The sequence below is a fragment of the Takifugu flavidus genome, chromosome 4, assembly GCF_003711565.1.
Source record: "Takifugu flavidus isolate HTHZ2018 chromosome 4, ASM371156v2, whole genome shotgun sequence".
NCBI lineage: Eukaryota > Metazoa > Chordata > Actinopteri > Tetraodontiformes > Tetraodontidae > Takifugu > Takifugu flavidus.
In genome coordinates this window covers 9941458-9959886 of record NC_079523.1, presented here as the reverse complement: position 1 = coordinate 9959886, position 18429 = coordinate 9941458, and the positions used below count along the sequence as shown (strand labels likewise).

Genomic DNA, 18429 nt, shown 5'->3' with positions numbered 1-18429 from the left:
CTCCCGACTTTAAAAGAGGGCATCACTCACCTGAGTTGCACTTTTATTCTGGGAGGCTGTCATGGCGAGAGCAGCAGTGCGACTCAGCCTCTTTGGGCTGCTGCTGGTGGTGGTCGCAGCGCTACCGATCAAGGTGAGAAGAAGGGCGCCGCACTGCATGAAATGTTTCTCTCATTGTATCCAAGGTATACCTGGACCTGGATGACTGAGAATCTACACAGACATCTTGCATCACATTTTGGGAAAGATACCCTTCGTTTGGTGCGAGAGCTTGAGAAAACAGCCAAGAAGTTAGCGGACTTTAAGAACCACCTCTGCTTCAACCTCAGATGTCGACAGCAGAAGATGACTCCCACCTGTCTACGCATCAGATCAACGGTAAAAGGACACAGAGCCCAGGTAATTCCTCACATGACGGAAAAACGTTTACTCAATGAAAGGATCAGACAAATCCATTTTACCATAAATACCCTGGAAGCCAAGCTAGACAAAAGAAAGGAGGAACTACACCTACTGCTCCCCTCTGAAGTGATGGAAGAAATAGCCAAAGTTGTTTCCAGGATTCAGTACACCCAACACACCAGGACCAAGGAACGTCAGATGCGAAAATTCACCACCCTACTGGCAAAACACAACCCCAGCGGAACCAACCCCTTCTCCGTGACAGAAAAACAGGACACATCCCTGTCTGACGCACAACGGGAGAAATGGGTAAAAAACCTATCAGACAGGGAGCTTACACAAACCGAAGAGGAAGTGCTTTCCAAAGGTCTGAATTTTTCAGTCACCCCTGAAGAGGTACCGACTGTCGAACTCATCACAGCCACTGAGACAGCCATCAGAAACAACAAACTCCCGGAAGCAGAAGCAGAACAGTTTAGACTTAAGGTAACAGCTGCTTTAGCTAGTGCAAAACCTCCAACCTCCAATATCACTAATAAGGAAAAAAGAGCCATTGCATCCTTAGCCAAGGACAAGAACATCACCATCTTACCAGCTGACAAAGGTAGGTGCACGGTCTTACTCAATACCACTGACTACGACACCAAAATAATCAGTCTCCTGACAGACACCGCTACATATGAGAAACTCAAGCGAGACCCCACCAGCTCATACAAGAAGAAGGTGGTAGACTTACTACAGAAACTGGAAAAGGATAAAGCCATCGACAAACCACAATACTTCTGTCTATATCCAGGAGAAACCATCCCTTGCATATATGGATTGCCCAAGATCCACAAACCAGGGACCCCTCTCAGACCCATAGTAAGTAGCATCAATTCTGTAACATACAACATTTCCAAATACTTGGCCTCCATCTTGTCTCCCATGGTTGGCAACATCCCACACCACATCAAAAACTCCCAAGACTTTGCTCAAAAGGTCAGTGGACTCACACTACTTCCAGAAGAGACTATAGTATCTTATGATGTCACGTCACTCTTCACGTGCATCCCCACCGCCAGGGCCATAGACACCATCCACAAGCACCTTCTATTGGACAAGAATCTTCCAGAAAGAACAACCTTAACACCGGCCCAAATCTGCACCATGCTGGACCTGTGTTTGAACACACCACACCACCTATTTCCAGTACAGAGAAGGCTTCTACAGGCAGAAACATGGCTGTGCCATGGGCTCACCAGTATCCTCCATAGTTGCCAATCTATACATGGAGAAGGTGGAATCCCAGGCCCTGACATCCTTCACAGGAACTGTGCCAAAGTCACTGGTTCAGGTATGTGGACGACACCTGGGTCAAAATTCAAACACAAGAATTGGAAGCGTTCTCCGATCACCTCAACAAAAAAGACCAGCATGTAAAATTCACCCGGGAAGATACAAAAGGAAGCAGTCTGGCCTTTCTGGACTGCTCAGTCAAGATCACTGAGGACAGAAATCTCACCATCGAAGTCTACAGAAAACCTACACATACCGACCAGTACCTTCAGTTTGACTCTCACCACCCACTGGAACACAAGTTGGGAGTGATCAGAACTCTCCAACACCGGGCCAGAGAAATACCCACCACGTCCCAAGGCAGAAAGAAGGAACAGGACCACATTAAGACAGCTCTCAAAACATGCGGCTACCTAGACTGGGCCTTCACCAAAACCTCAAGAAAGCGAGACCCCAGCAAATGAGAGGAGGAGAGAAACAAACGCCGCAGTGTTTCGATCCCCTACCTGTCCGGAGTCTCGGAGAAGTTTAGGAGGATCCTCCAGAAACACGACATACCGGTTCATTTCAAACCCAGCAACACTCTCAGACAGAGACTGGTACACCCAAAGGACAAGACACCAAGACCCAAACAAAGTAATGTTGTTTATGCTGTACAGTGCCAGGAGGAATGCAAGGAACTGTACATTGGGGAAACCAAACAACCTCTCCACAGAAGAATGGCACAACACAGACGCGCCACCTCTTCAGGTCAGGACTCAGCAGTCCACTTACACCTAAAGGAGAGCAGGCACTCCTTCGAGGACAGCCAAGTAAGGATACTGGCCAGAGAAGACCGCTGGTTTGAGAGGGGTGTCAAGGAAGCTATCCATGTCAAATTGGAAAAACCATCCTTAAACAGATACACATACAATGCAGTCCTCCACTCCTTCCAACAGCAAAACAAACATTCACACCATTCCAGGAGACCCAGTGACTCACCACCATGTGATCCAGCAGACAAAGGGGAGACAACTCAACAGAAACTAGGTGAACGACCCGACCAACGACCCTGCTAACGACTCTCAGGTGACCACCCAGATCATTAGCATGCAGATGGTCCACAGGGGCTATATATTTTCAAGCTCTCTCCCCAGCGATTTCAGAACTGAAGAAGCCTTCTGGATAGAAGGTGAAACGTCTTCAAGAGAAGAAATCCAGTCCAGTTGACATAGAAAACTACCTTGGATACAATGACCTGGATGACTGAGAACCTACACAGACGTTTCTCTCATTGCTTCATCTGAGAATTTTGCTTGATTTTTCTTCACTGAGAATGAACGCATTAATCAAAGTGTGGGCGCACTTTACTGTTTCCATTGATTTAGGTTTGCATTTCTTTTCTACACTTTCTAGCCCAACATTTGCTATAGGTCTGATTTCTTTAGCGGTCATAAATACGTGGAGTCTTATCTGAGCACTCATTCAAAATACATTCACATGAGGCCAAGATGAGACTCCAGCTTTTCCTTTTTTTTATGTGTTTGGAGGATCTGAGCTCTAAGACGCTGCTAATGATTAAACTAATCGGTCATGATCTGTAAACAAGATTGTGCAATTACTTTGTTATCATGTGGTTTGTTGGAAAAGTTGGGAAAAAAACAGAATGGGGTGTATCTGCAGTTACACCAATGAGAACCCTGTGATGCCGCCCACCATCATCTGATCTTTGCTCACCTCGGTGTCAGCCAAGCAACCGGGAGCTTTTTTCTTGTTTTCAAGCATCCCTCCTATTTTTAGGATAACTGGGACATTTACAGCTACCACATCAACTCCACCGTGACCAGTCGCTATGCCGTCACCGTCATCAGGAGCCGCGTGGCAAATCGCATGGAGGAGTCAAAGGAAATAGAGTTCCATGTCCGCATTCCCAAAAACGCCTTCATCACTAAATTCAAAATGTACGTAAAGGCAAAGCTGCCCAGTTACTACAATGCTGGGGAATTTCTGAAATAAATCATCTAGATGATCTTGGAATTATCAATATTAATATAGATTTTTTAATTTTAGGGTTATAGATGGTCAGGAGTACGATGGCATCGTGAAGGAGAAGGAAACAGCGCAGCGGCAATACTCTGGAGCTGTATCCCAGGGTCAAAGTGCAGGGATCATCAGGTACATCAGTTCCGTCATGGCTTTTCTTTTAAGATGAAGATTTTAAGATGTTTATAGTGCAGAAACTTAAGAATATCCACATTGCCCCTCTTTGTAGTTCAGTGGGGAGGACTCTTGAACAGTTCAAGACCTCTGTGACTGTGGCTGCTCACAAAAAAGTCACCTTCGAACTCACGTACGAGGAACTGCTGAAAAGGAGGCTCGGCCTGTACGAGTTGCAAATCCACGCCAGGCCCATGCAGCCCGTCAAAGACTTCAAGGTGCGTCCGTCGCATAAACCAACCAGGGGAAGACGGGTCGGAGCGTCTCACTTTCTTGTAATTCCAAACTCCAGGTGGATGTGCACGTTAAGGAGGACGCTGGCATCACTTCCTGGCTGGTTAAAGGAGGTCTAAACACCAAAGACCTGGCGACAGCCGTCACGTCAACAAAAACAGAGAAACAGGTAGAAAAGGCAGCCCTGCAAAATCAGAGTTCCACCAATAAGACCGCCATTCTTTCCTGCGTGTTTTTCAGGTGTGGCTGTATTTCTACCCAACAGTGGACCAGCAGAAATCATGTGACAGCTGTGATGACAACGGGATGAACGGAGACCTGGTCATTGTGTACGATGTCAAAAGGGACACGTCTCTCGGAGACATCAAGGTGCACTGACAGTTCCTGTCCAGCCCAAATATCAAATACATATATTTGTCCAAGTGCACGCTCAACTTTTTCTTGCCCCTCCCCCCAGAGATCGGACAAGTTCTTCGTTCATCACTTTGCTCCATCCAATCTCCCGCGCATACCGAAGAATGTTGTGTTCATCATCGATCAAAGTGGCTCCATGCACGGCAGGAAAATTGAACAGGTGGGACGCTCCTTTGCTGCCGCTTTTCCCGCAGCCTTTCAGTCATTCGCATCAATTTAAGGCTTCTTTCTTGAATTAAATAACCGACGCATCCTCCTCCCGTCCAGACCCGAACCGCATTAGTCCGCATCCTGAACGACCTGGCAGAAGACGACTTCTTTGGCATCATCACTTTCGATAGCCGAATATTTCAGTGGAAACGTGAGCTTGTCCAGGCCAACCAAGCCAACCTGGAAAATGCCAGAACATTTGCACGTAATATTAAAGACAACGGAGGTGAGGGCTCTGGTATATTCCCACTTTTAGGAGTGTTTGAAAGCTGCAAAACATCAACAGTGGCTTCTCCCCCCACCTCTCCCCTCCTTTGCTCATTCCAGCCACTGACATCAATGCAGCCGTTCTGAAGGGAGCAGATATGTTGAATGCACATCCCAGACAGGGCTCAGCCTCCATCCTCATTCTTCTCACCGATGGAGATCCAACAACAGGTTCCAAAACACCAACACGGTTACACAAACAAGACCTTCACTTTACTTTATCATCATCGTGTTCCTTCAGGTTTAAAGGCTTTACAGCACACCATTAAAATCCCTTTCACTCAAACCAGTTGGTATCCCGGCTGCCCTGAATTTAATACCACTAAAGACACAAAGTAACTTTGCCGTTTCCTTAAAAGACAAAGAAGAAGCACAATTTTGTCTTTGCAGGTGAAACGAACCTTGAACGGATCCAGTCAAACGTAAGGAAAGCCATCGCGGACAAATTCCCACTTTACTGTCTGGGCTTTGGCTTCGACGTCGATTTCGAGTTCCTTGAAAAAATGTCGCTGCAAAACAACGGTGTGGCGCGGAGGATTTATGAAGACTCTGACGCTGATTTACAGCTGAAGGTGTCCTAAATCGCTTCCTCCCAATGCGGACTTGATGGACTGGTTAAAGTTGATCTTTGTGGGGACGTGAGATAAACACACTGCATCCATTTCATTTGGCAACAGGATTTCTACAACGAGGTGGCCACTCCTCTGCTGACAGATGTGACAATGGTTTATATTGGCGGCAGCAATCTGACAAAGACAAACTTCAGCCAGTACTACCAAGGATCTGAGATTGTGGTGGCCGGAGAGATCTCTGACAACGGCGTGGAGACCTTCACACCGCAAGTTTTGGCTATTTCAGTGAGGACGTGTCAATGGTGCTTATCAGCTGGGATCTTGTTAACGTGTTGTAGGCTCACAGAACTGTGTGCTACAGCAGAACAACAGAAGAGTGGTGTTTGCTGACACAAATGTCACCGTGGAGACGGGCGACACGGCGTCTGACAGCCAAATGCAGCGAATCTGGGCCCATCTCACCGTGAAACAGCTCCTGGAGAGAGAGTGAGTGATCACAGCTGGCAAACAAGTTCAAAGCTTAGCAACTTCCTCCTCAGTTGAATTGTGTGAGCGCCAAAGTGCAGTGAGATTAACGGTAGCGTGTGTTTTCATGCAAACACGTGTGACATAGGCTGCAACTGTCTGGCTCTGAGAAGGAAGACGCAAAGAATGAGGCCCTGAAACTGTCACTACGGTACGGCTTTGTGACCCCGCTCACATCCATGGTGGTCACCAAGCCACAGGGAGAGGACGCAGATGTGCTGGACAAACCAAAAGAAGGTAAAATATTATATTTACATGCAAACAAACAGGGAGTTATTCCTGACCAGCTTTAATTTTCTACGTCAGGTTAAGATGGCGTCCTTCAGGCATGGATGTTATTGTGGCAACATATAAACTAGTTATTTGTAACCAAGAAACTACAAGTGTAATTAGAATACTTTCAATATTTCTGTGTATATGTCTGTGTGTGTGTGTGTGTGTGTGTGTGCGCGCGTGTGTGTGCGTGTGTGTGTGCGTGTGTGTCTGCCTGTGTATGGTCTTAAGGGTCTTTTTAATTTCAGGACCTGGTTTTGACCGTGGAATACCTGGTCATGCAGGTAGGACTGTTTTGGCAATGAAACCTAATAATTAAGGCTTTCAGATGATTAAAATGCCCCATCTGATTAATCATTGTGGAACTATTTCATATTCCTTGTTGATGGTGTGGTAGCTCCTGGCCTCTAGCTGTTGCCTGCCATGGTTAGCGCCTCTGTGGCGTCCTTCAGTACAATCATTGTGATGGTCTGACTGAGAGGGTTCTTACACAAAATTTTGACATTCGGAAATATATAACCTCAGGACAATGAAATGAAAATGAAATGAAAACCTAGTTTTCACCATCTCAGGAATTATTCTCTGCTCATTCTTATACTAATACAAATGAAAACTACTAAAAACTATTCCTGTTTTTAATAACAGGAGTTCCTGGATTTCCTGGATTAGCATATCGTCCAGGTATGATATCTATCTATCTATCTATCTATCTATCTATCTATCTATCTATCTATCTATCTATCTATCTATCTATCTATCTATCTATCTATCTATCTATCTATCTATCTATCTATCTATCTATCTATGTCTGCCTCAATTTTATTTATTTGTGCCTATATATTCTACATATAACACACACACACAAAATTTTGACATTCAGAAATATATAACCTGGAATATATACATCTGGAAGTCTAGGAATGTAGGGCTCCGTCACCCAGGTGCTTGGATAAATACCCCTTTTGTAGCATTTGTACCCTACTTTGTTGTTAGGATTTTAAAATCTGCACACGGCCTAAGCGATAGAACACACGCACGCACTCACGCACGCATGGACGCACGCACGCGCGCGCACACACACACACACACACACAGACACAAAGTTCTAAAAAAATCCGTGATTTATTTATTTTAATGAAAAGAATTATTCCCTGCTCATTCTTATACAAGTACTAATGAAAACTACTAAAAACTATTCCTGTTTTTAATAACAGCAATTCCTGTTGGTGCTGGATTTGGGGGTGGAGTACATCATCCAGGTACGATTATTCTATGGACACATAAACTAATCAATTTCTCAGTCTGTCGGCCTGTCTGTATGTCTGTCAGTTATGAAACAAGTTGAACATATATGCAAACACACACGGACACATTTAGGGGACATAGAACCTATGCACGTCCGCACTCACACAAAAGGCTTGGAAGAGCTGCTTACAACAGTATATAAGCAATCCGACTGAGATGGTTTCAACTGGGGGCTTTTTTCTGATGTTGACTGGTCTGATTAAGATGTTTTTTATTTCAGTAGTCCCTGGTTTTCAGACACTATTGGATCCCTCAGGCAAGATTTTGCAGTTTTATTTGAAAGAGGTTTTGTAAGGTTCGAATCCACGGGGACATAGCCAGCAGCAGGGGGCGCTGTTGCTGACACAAAAGCAGCAGAGGTGTGATGCGTTTGTTGTTGACCAGCGCTACTTAAATCTGGCAACCTTTGAAAACATTCAGATCTGATTGCTCAGCCATGAGAAACAAGCACCAGGAGAAGCTTGCTGGTCTAACTGTCTCATCCTGTTTAGTGAGTCCTCACTCTGGTTTTGGAGGCTGTAAAATTCCTCTAAGTAGGTAGTATTAAAAAAAAAAGATTATATACACATATAGTCGTATAGTTTATGATCTCCCCACTGAATGTAATTACATTCCTCTGAAAGTCTTATCCAAATAGAAGTAAAAACTAGGGTGTCTTCAAATAGCTGAGCAGACGAGGCACCTTTATTCCTACTGACTGATCTTGTCTTTTTCTTTTCAGTGAGCAGATTTTATCTACCCCTCCCTCTGCCAGGTATGATGCTAAACTCAATGATTCATCTGTCTGTGCAACACAAATGTGGGATCATTTTTACCTGTTCATTTCCACACACACACACACACACACACACACACACACACACACACACACACACACACACACACACAACACACACACACACAGAGACACACACAAGACTCTTACAGTGTTTCAATTTCAGGACATCCTCATTTTGGTTTTGGAGGAGTTGGTGCTTCAGGTAGGACTATTTTGGCAATAAAAACTAATAATTAAGGATGTCAGATGATTCAAATGTATCATCAGAGTAATAATGCTGGGATTATTTCCTATTCCTCGTTTTTTGTCAGGCCAAATAGTGACAATCTTGAGATAGCAGATGTACACAACACAGGCTCAGAATGAAGGTGACAAAGCTCATAGTGACAGCCGAGGTAGTCCACATCCTTAAGTCTGGGAACGTAGGGCTCCATCACCCACGGGTGCTTGGATAAATACCCCTTGGATAAATACCCCTCCATCACCCACAGGTGCTTGGATAAATACCCCTTGGATAAATACCCCTCCATCACCCACAGGTGCTTGGATAAACACCCCTTTTGACATTTTTGTAGCTCTGTACTCTACTTTGTTATTGGAATTTAAAAATGTTGTTATTTAGAAATATATATTAACCTCAGGATAAAGATCTGCACACAGACTCTTACAGTGTTTTCAATTTCAGCACCTGGAAGCCCTGTTGCTGCAGGTAGGACTATTTTTGCAACAAAACCTAATAATTAGGATAATTCAAATTTCTCATCAGATTAATCATGTTGGGATTATTTCCTATTCCTCGTGTTCGGTCAGGCCAAACAGTGACACTCTTGACATATCAGATGTTTTTCCCCATCCTTGCCTGTTGTGGCAGTGCCTGGCCTCTAGCTGTTGTGCTGCCATGATGAGCACAACTATACACTATACACACCGTTTATGTACAGCCATTACAATAACAACAAATTGCTGTAACAATAAACATGATATTCATTACGTGTTTTTTTAAATCTCTGTCCGTCGGTTCAGAAACTAATTGCCACCCTGGACTTGCGTGCCTCGGAGCAGGGGCACATGGACATGGAGTCTGTTTAGGCTTGGTTGGTTTTATTGTTAAAAAGGCACTGAATGCTGTGTCAGTGGGAGAATGAACCTTGTTATAGCGCCTTCGGCCAGGGTGGGAGCAACAGTGTGTCCTTTGACCATCCAAAACATTTTTGTATCTGTCTTCCAGGAAAGTTCTGGAAGTCTAGGAATAAAGGGCTCCGTCACCAAGGTGCTTGGATAAATACCCCTTTTGTAGCATTTGTACCCTCCTTTATTATTAGGATTTTAAAATCTGCACACGGCCTGAGCGATAGAACGCGTGCGTGCACACACACACACACAAAAGAGTTCTAAAAAAAATCCGTGATTTATTTATTTTAATGAAATGAATTATTCCTTGCTCATTCTTGTACTAAAACAAATGAAAACTACTAAAAACTATTCCTGTTTTTAATAACAGCAATTCCTACTGGACGTGGGGGTGGAGCGCATCATCCAGGTATGATATCTATCTATCTATCTATCTATCTATCTATCTATCTATCTATCTATCTATCTATCTATCTATCTATCTATCTATCTATCTGTCTATCTATCTATCTATCTATCTATCTATGTCTGCCTCAATTTTATTTAATTGTGCCTATATATTCCACATATAACATACACACACACACACACACACACACAAAATTTTGACATATAACCTGGAATATATACATCTGGAAGTCTAGGAATGTTTCCAGCGACCAGACATTATCCACCCCCCCCTCCTCCAGGTATGATGCTAAACTCAATGATTCATCTGTCTGTGCAACACAAATGTGGGATCATTTTTACCTGTTCATTTCCACGCTTGATTAACTCGTGGAATTGGCTTTGTGGTTTAATTTCCTGGGTGAATATTAGTAGACCAAAAGTGACCATTCAGAAACAGTTATTTCCTTCTGAAATCAACATATAGAATATACAGAAATGTATTTAATTGCATACATTGGTCTAATAATGTCAAGACAAAAAAAAAGGAACTGCTTCTGGCTGCAGGTGTGAGTCGGATGAAGACAAAAATTACAATGAACACAAATCTGACCTTCTATGTTGTAGATAGACATGGGCAGATCGGCAGATATAATATACACCATGGTCTGGCTTCTACAGGTATCCCAGGCTCTTCTTTTCTCTACATATTCTATGAGTAGCATTAAATCACGTTGGGCGCTTCTTTTTTTGTTTGTTTGTTTGTTCTTGCGTTGCATGTTTTGACATTCGAAGTAAACATCTAATTTATACAAAGTTAATTAAAAACATGATTTTAAACTGTAGTGTCACACATTTTCAATGTACATATTTTCATCTAAACTGCATTGTTGATTACTCAAAACGATTGAATAGATATGGATTTGTATTCCTACCATCTACCTGCTGTCCTGCCCACATTCCACTCAGCATTGCCCACAATAACTCCAGGTAGGGGAATTTTGGGGTTCTTTTTATAGCTGATATAAATTCTTTTTTTTTTTAAATGTATGTGTTATTTATAGACTACAGTTACAAAAAGTAAAAAACAGAAACAAAAAAAACATGACAAACAAGTAAAAATACAGTATTTTTTTTGCATAGTGTTAGTCATCTTTGTGCGAGGGAGTCGAGAGCTACAACAGATGCGCGTCTAAAATGATGGAAATATTTAATGCATTAGTAAAAATAACATCCCAGATAGTCGAGCATCCGTGATGCTACATCACAGACGTGCGCGTCTGCGCTGTTGTGTGTCGCTGCAGCTCCTGCCATGCACAGGTTCATATGGAATCCCACAGACGGCTCTGTTCCTCTCTGCTTCGATATTCCCGTCAGTCGCCTGAAGCTGCTGCACTATCCCAACATCGGTGGGTACTGCCTCGGTTTTTCAATCGGATCTTTGACCCTTCCGTTTTCTTTCTTTCCGTCATCGTGGAAGTGATGGCCTGGGATTCTGAAGGAATAAATAGATGTATTTGTTTGTTCTCCCTCACCAGAGCTGTCTATAAACGGGGAGCTGAACTCAGAAGCTCACAAAGGTTTCAGCACAATTGTCATCCACCTCAAGGGGGACCTCCACATCGAGGTGGACAGCAGACAAATCATGGTGCGGGAGGGGGAAACGGAAACTCGGCACACCGGAGAGGAACGCTTCACTGTTGGAAGGTGTTGCTCATTATTATTGGAAGCACATTTACTCTGAAGGGAAGCCTCGATGTCATCACTGACTAACAGGCGCATAGATTCTACCTACTCTTACTCTGGTGTTGGTGGAAGTTCTCAATCCTCCAGGTCACCAAAGCAAAGAGGATCAAACTGGCAACTTGACTTCTGTTATCCCGTTTGACAACTTTATAAGCTGCCTCTAACTTTATCTCCACACGGTGATGTGAATCTCCTTCTAGTGCCACGGTGATCAGGAGGGACAAGGAAGTGGACATTATGATCGGAGACGTCCGCATTGTCATCCTGATCCACCTGCTTGAGGGTAAAGAATTCCTCTGGCCAGTTTTGAGACGGAGGCCTTCAGACAGCAGTGTGACGGGAATTTTAGGTAAGTGGATAGAAAAGCTTTTTACTTCTTTATTCTTTAATGAGATCGTGTTGGTGCCTCCTGTAACGCTGCTTGTGTTCTCAGCTCTGCAGCCTGTGGATTACGAGGAGCTGCAGCAGCTTCCAAAAAAGCTCAAGATCGACAACCAGGAGATCGAAGCTACCAGGTGTGTTTGTCAAATGCGACTGCTTAAATGCTAAACTGATTATTTACTGATTCCTATTGCTTTCTGTAGGATGACAGTTCTGGATTACAGCCTAACCTCTCCCCAAGTGATCGACTGCTGGTTCACGTCTGTTGAGGACGCCCTGCGGAAGCCGCTGCACCAGCTCACTGTCGCAGAGCTTTAACTTAAAAACATGAAACATCATGGAAATTACTCTGTGTGATCACAAACCAATAAACAGTATTGATATGTCAGATCTTGGTTCTTGTTATAAATTAAATCATCAAGAAAGGATTATAACTGCCTCAGTCAGCCAGTTTATCTGCCAAACAGGCAGATAAATCTTCCAACTTACCTTCCAAGTACTTGGATTATTGCTAGTGTTTGTTGCTAGCCTGCTAATGTGCAGCAAATGTAAATATCTGTTGTTTGTGTTGGGTGTTTGTAAGAGGGCTTCAGGTTGCCATCGGCCCAGCTCAGGGCTTCTAATAAAGATATCTCTTACACAAAGGAACAACCTTTAAGAATGCGATGAGAAAAGTAAGCGAAACCACAGAACATCTCAGATGCCAGCACTAAAATGCCAGGATGATGGGCATGCCTGTGTTACTGGTCAAACCAGTAGAACCACCTCAGAGTTCTGATTGTCCTTGTGCTAAACAAGCAATGAGCCAAGGAAATAAACATGTTTGTCAAGATAAAGTCCAGGTTGTTTCCCACTTGTTTAATTCTGACATGTAAATAAAGTTATTACAAAGTCACTCAGAAATAGAGTTCCAGGTGGAGAAGTTGATCTTAATCTTGTGTGTGCATGTAGTTGTGTGTGTGTGTGTGTATGTGTGTGTGTGTGTGTGTGTGTGTGTGTGTGTGTGAGAGAGAGAGAGAGAGAGAGAGAGAGAGAGAGAGAGAGAGAGAGAGAGATTATTGCTCACCTTCCGTACTATGACTCAGACACTTTGCAATAACTTTAACAAGGTGTGTTACTGAGGAATCTCCAGAAAGACAACACAAACAACACACTGTGGATTCGTTACAATGGAATACGATACAAGGTAAGTGCCATTTTTAGTTTACTAATACTCAGGACTGACATAAACACTCATTATTATGTCAAAAGCCACTATAAGAGTGTGTGAGCCGTCACTAACATCCAGGAAGCTCCAAGTCTCAGCTTGTAAGACAGAAAAAAGTGGATTCATTAAGAAAGAGAAGCTCAATTTGTCAGATGCAACAATTTCCGCTTGTTTTCTTTCTTCTCTTTATGCTTATTTTTATGTCAAACTTTTAGGTAGATATATATTCTTTTGAAAAAGAATTCTGCCAGACTTGTTGAATTGGAGCTTTTTGGACACTATGGAGAGCTTTCATCGTCTCCCCCCCCCCAGGTCATATGTAAAAGTGAAGCAGGAGCTTCGTCCACGTCCGCTCTGACGTGTTGTGTCCATCACTGGAGGCCAGAGTCCCACCAGACCGCAGCCACTGGGAAGAAAATGCACCTGATGGGATGGTTCGTTTGGTGGATTTTCCTCATTCTGTGCATGTCGGCCTGCAGCTCGGAGGTTTTTAAAGATGGCAGCCAGGATGTCACTTGTTCACAGGTAAAGCCAGACGTGCTCTTTGGATAAGCCGAGGCTGTCACGTCCCCCAGCTGCCGCTCAGTGGCCTCTGTTTCCTTCACAGATTAGAAATGTAATTTCCTTTAGTAAATAGAGTTCCAGCCATCCATCTGCAGGGCTGTAAAAAGGCAGTGATAAGAACCCTACTATACATTCTAGGCCTTTAAAATAAATATTTACCATTTTTCATCTCTCCAATTAATTTGTAGGGACTTTCTGACTGCACCATGAAGGACGAGATGTCTCTAAGTCTTGCAAACAGTGAAACAGTAGACGTCGTCAATGTGACCCCACATTTCAAGCTGTGCTGTAAGGACAGAGCGCCGTGCACGCTGTGCATGGCAATAGACCTGGAGATGAAGATCAATCAGGAAACCTCCAAAGAGCAGCTGGAATACAGCGAAGAAGCAAGTAACACAAAAGGTAACGTCTGAAATGATCACATTTGAGATGAGATTAACGAAGAAGCAGCGGATAAATCTGATTCCACATCGTTCCAGGTTTGATGTTGTTTGTATATTATATTTACACAGTGTTTGATGGCTTTTTTGGGTTTTGAGCTTTGAGGCTTGAGCTTTTAGCAACCACCGGCTTGCTTGTGATCAGAGAACATGTTTGTAGACTGTTGCGATTGTAAAGATCACCAGATTCAGGGTCATAGTAATGATGTTTTAATTAATGATTAAATAGAGCATTTGGCCTAATTCAGGAGCAAATGCCTGACATCATATTTACTGTGATTTTTATTAGAGTTCATTGGAAATGAGACGGCCGCGCGACCAGGAAGAAGCAGTGTTCTGTTTTTATCAGGATTAGTCATTGTGATGGGACTAAATCTCCCATTTTAAAAAAAAAAGAATGTTATGATGTCAACAGTCCAACAACAGCTATGGTAATAGTGGTTCTATAACAAGATTACTGAAGGAAGAATGTTTAGAGAAAGAACAATAGTGGCTACTGTCATAACCTCTGTAATAATGATAAGAATAAATAGAATGAAAAGAATCGTAGGACACAGCAGTTGGAACCAGTTAACGTCCCTGAGGTAGCAGATTATGTGGAAAATGAGACGAGGAGCCGTTCCAACGTTGAAACTAAAAAAGGTAAATTATACTGGACAGCATTCAAATTTCAACTGGGAAGCGTGTTATGAGATGCAGGGATTAGATAAAGCACGTGATAACAAAGATTGTGCAAGAGATTCAGCATTCAGACGTCACTGAGCTGCGTCAGCACTTGGAACGCCCTCAATCGAGGCTCGACCGACTTCTGGAAACTGGCAGCTTTATGGAAAAGAAACCTGTCAGTCATAAAAGCATAAACTCCCTTAAGACGTGAATGGACTGGGTCAAAGATAGCAGAGGCTCAGGGGTAGATCTGAAAGTAGCTCTTGTGCGCTTCACACACCTCTTCACCTCTTTACTGTGTGTGTTGCAGCAGCGTCTGTGAAGGTGTGTTACACAACCATGAACACCATACCTATGTGTAAGAAGGTGGAGTTCACCATTAATCCTGCAGCTCTGACTCAGCAGACAGAGGCGAAGGTATTGCTCACGCCCCACGATAAATGCACTCAACAGAACTTCTAACAACACTGTATGCGTGTGTGTGTGTGTGTGTGTGTGTGTGTTTGTGTAGATTTCCATTGTGGTTACACAGCCAGTGGGGGTCACCTTCAGCAGTCACGTGATGGTCTATTCCTACAAAAGCCCACATGTTCTTCGCAACGTTGTTGTTCCCTCTCTCGCTGAAGGTAAACGCTGATCTGTCCGAGCTCCCGAACGCTGCGCACATGCCGTTAACACTCGCCGCTGTCTTCCTCAGTTTGCTCCCAGGAGATGGGGGGTCACCTGGAAGAGTGTGAGGGTAAATAACCTCCGCCTGTCTCGGTGCTGTTTTTCTTTCCCTCTTTGCATCTGTTTGGGGAAATGATGTGTGTTTTTCTGTCTGTGGTTTTCAGTACCAAAACTCAGCACTGTCATTAACATAGAGGCAAATCAGGTGGACCTGCAGTCTTCTGACGGGAACAGGAGCCTCCCGTCGATGTGTGTTCAGTACGAGTCTAATGGGAGATGTAAGGTTGGTGGATGTCAAGCTTAAACCCCAAAGTAGAACCAGCAGAACCAGATACGATATGTATCTATTTACACTTGCTGCACACACTCATCTTGTTTGTTTGTATGTTTATTTGCAGCTATTGAAGAGGAAGAGCATCTCGCTGCACTCGGTGACCCCCTGCACCTGTTTCGAGGTAATATTTTGGCAACTATCATTGCTCTGTGTGTGCAGGAGCAGCATTTCAGGTGTGTTCGCATGCACATGTGTGTTTTCAGGCATGGAATGACAATGCTAAGGGTCACAGGCGCTCTCGAATTTGCCCCTTTAATAAGACAGGTAAGGGGGTGTGAAAGGATGGAAGGGTTTAATCCGAGCAGCTTATTGGAGGTGACATTTCCTGTTTCCTCCTTCCAGATTTCTTCATGAGGAACGTGTGGCAAAACGTCTCCGTTTCTTTAGGCCAGGGCCAAATACACAACGGCCGCCCCATGCTGCGGTGGAACCTGTCTGCCCCCTGCAGGCTGGAGGGTGAAGTGTGGCCCTGCTGCCCGCTCAAGGGCTGCAAAGAGCTGCAGGGCTTCCAGCAGCACCTGACGAACGGCACATGGAGACAAAACATAATGGGTCACTGGGTAAGGAACATTTGTACTGAGTCCTCGGTTCTTTCTTCCTCACCTCTTCTGATTAAATTGTTCTATACTATTTTGGCTTAAATAGGAAATAAAGCTTTAACCGATACCATCTAAGCTGAGGCATTATTTATGATTGCATATCTTTTAGGAGAGAACAGGTGTGTTTGAAGACCTCAACCTTCAGCTGCCACCATGTCTAATGGTAAAGTATCTGTTTATATCCCCCTGTGCTTTATGAGTTTGAGTCAATGACTTCATGTCTTACCCCCTTGTGCAGGTTAAAGTGAGGGGGAGGGATTCTGCGCTCGGTCCGTACTGTAACGGTGAGTCGGATTTAGGTTGTAATTGTAAGTGGTGCACAATGGAATCCGCTGCTTTATCATTGGTGGTTTGTTGGCACCAGTTGCAGCTGGGAGGTGGCGCTGGAGTCTGTTGATTGTCGGCGTGATGCTGCTGCTCGCCCTGACTGTGCTCATGTCCTATCTCCTTGACTTCATCAAGGGTGCGTTTGCTCTATTTTTGCTGTCCTGTTGCAACAATCGTGGGGTGAAGCTGTTTGTCATCAGCTTTGTTGTCTGCTCGGATTGCCTGATGAATCAAGGCTGTTTGCTGTATTTTGCAGAATGGGTGTGGAGTTGGCGTCGTGGTACATTTGTGAAAAGTGAGTTTTATTTGAAAACATGCTGCCATGCTGGAATGGGCCTGCTGTTATTCCACTCACTCTCCTGTTTTTCCTCTTAAAGTTGGCGGAAATGCCTCCGTACTGTTGCTGAGCCCCCCAGATGTGGATGACGGTGTTTCAAAATCCATGGGTAAACTGAGCGACCTGCTCCGTCGCCATGGTTTCAGCGTGGTGACGGACATTTGGAGCAGGAACGAGCAGTGTGAGATGGGGCCGATACCTTGGTTCTACTCTCAGATGATGGAGGCGAACTATGACCGGGTTGTGCTCGTGCTGACACCTGGGGCCCTGGAGAGAGCACACAAGTGGGTCCAACAGGGCAGAACAAAGGAGGAAGAGGGGGACCACCCCCACTCTGCCGTGTTCATGGCCGGCCTGTTCCGCATCTACACCAACACACAGCTGCAGAGGACCCCGGAACGCTTTATTCTGGTGATGTTTGACTCTGATCCATGCAGGAAGAGCCGGCTACCCAAGCCTCTTCTACCCAAGCCTCTTCTGGGCCTGCCGCTGTTTTGCCTTCCTTCTCAGAATAAAGCGCTGCTGAAAGAGCTGACTGTGGGAGGGGCAGGGGGGCCACCTACAGGCACAAAGAAGTGTAGACATCCCCGCCCCAAGTCCGAGATATAGCCTCATCTGTAACGCTACATCGAGTATTATTTTTCCCTTCTGCAGATCGGCAACATATTTACGTTCCAATAATGACGGCTGCTGGTATTTGTGCGTACAGCATATTTTGGTTACAGAGGAGTCAGAATTTTATCGGTATTAATATTGACAGTAGGAAAATTTGTTGACATTGTTGTGAAGGAAGGCATTTTCAGAATTTAGTGTTTTTTTAGTGATACGGCACAGATGTCACTAAAGTTTATCATTGTTTATTTGGGAGCTTTGCCTGTGTTAACGGGATTTGTGGCAAATGTAAAGTTGGGATTTAAAGAAGAGTGCTGGCGAAGTTTCAGCTAAACATCCTCAAAACTAATGAAGTGTGCGTCCTGCGCTGCTAGTGCTGAAAACAGAAATGATCTTCAACCATAAGATTCAGGACATTTAACTGAGCATCCTGGTTGAATGCTGCCTATTTACTGAAGGACATGCTTCTCTATGACAAACATTTAGACCTTTTTCTTTGACACATTTTGAAGTCATTTTTGCAACCATACAGCAAAGTGTGAAAATAAATATTTTAAATCCCTTTTTTTTCCCCC

At 44.1% G+C, this 18429-nt stretch overlaps 2 protein-coding genes across 7 annotated transcripts; both read left to right on the top strand.

The window, feature by feature from the left end:
• The first annotated feature begins 171 nt into the window (after positions 1–171).
• itih3b.2 (inter-alpha-trypsin inhibitor heavy chain 3b, tandem duplicate 2) lies at positions 172–12487 on the top strand. Of its 5 annotated transcripts, XM_057029939.1 has the most exons (28): positions 172–399; positions 3460–3620; positions 3730–3834; positions 3932–4094; positions 4169–4279; positions 4351–4479; positions 4568–4684; positions 4792–4960; positions 5062–5172; positions 5392–5573; positions 5679–5858; positions 5935–6059; positions 6187–6335; positions 6620–6655; positions 7017–7052; positions 7586–7630; positions 8398–8430; positions 8618–8656; positions 9140–9163; positions 9956–9994; positions 10242–10274; positions 10600–10653; positions 10888–10962; positions 11277–11381; positions 11511–11679; positions 11919–12067; positions 12152–12233; positions 12303–12487. In XM_057029939.1, exons 1-28 carry the CDS (start codon positions 202–204, stop codon positions 12415–12417), a joined length of 2934 nt encoding a protein of 977 aa, XP_056885919.1. In that variant the 5' UTR covers positions 172–201; the 3' UTR covers positions 12418–12487. The 5 variants fall into 5 exon arrangements, with proteins under 5 accessions (XP_056885919.1, XP_056885921.1, XP_056885922.1 ...); XM_057029941.1 differs by lacking the exon at positions 8618–8656; XM_057029942.1 differs by lacking the exons at positions 8398–8430; positions 8618–8656; positions 9140–9163; positions 9956–9994 and adding an exon at positions 7897–7932 and having other exon boundaries at positions 173–399.
• Positions 12488–13127: 640 nt separating this feature from the next.
• On the top strand, positions 13128–18416 carry LOC130524143 (uncharacterized). 2 transcript variants are annotated; one of them, XM_057029969.1, is made up of 15 exons: positions 13128–13285; positions 13619–13831; positions 14059–14272; positions 15290–15393; positions 15488–15602; positions 15674–15715; positions 15810–15928; positions 16044–16100; positions 16183–16243; positions 16322–16539; positions 16688–16741; positions 16817–16862; positions 16943–17041; positions 17162–17200; positions 17283–18416. In XM_057029969.1, the coding sequence occupies exons 2-15, from the start codon at positions 13724–13726 to the stop codon at positions 17849–17851; spliced, it is 1845 nt and encodes a 614-aa protein (XP_056885949.1). In that variant the 5' UTR covers positions 13128–13285; positions 13619–13723; the 3' UTR covers positions 17852–18416. The 2 variants fall into 2 exon arrangements, with proteins under 2 accessions (XP_056885949.1, XP_056885948.1); XM_057029968.1 differs by having other exon boundaries at positions 15287–15393.
• The last annotated feature ends 13 nt before the right edge of the window (positions 18417–18429 follow it).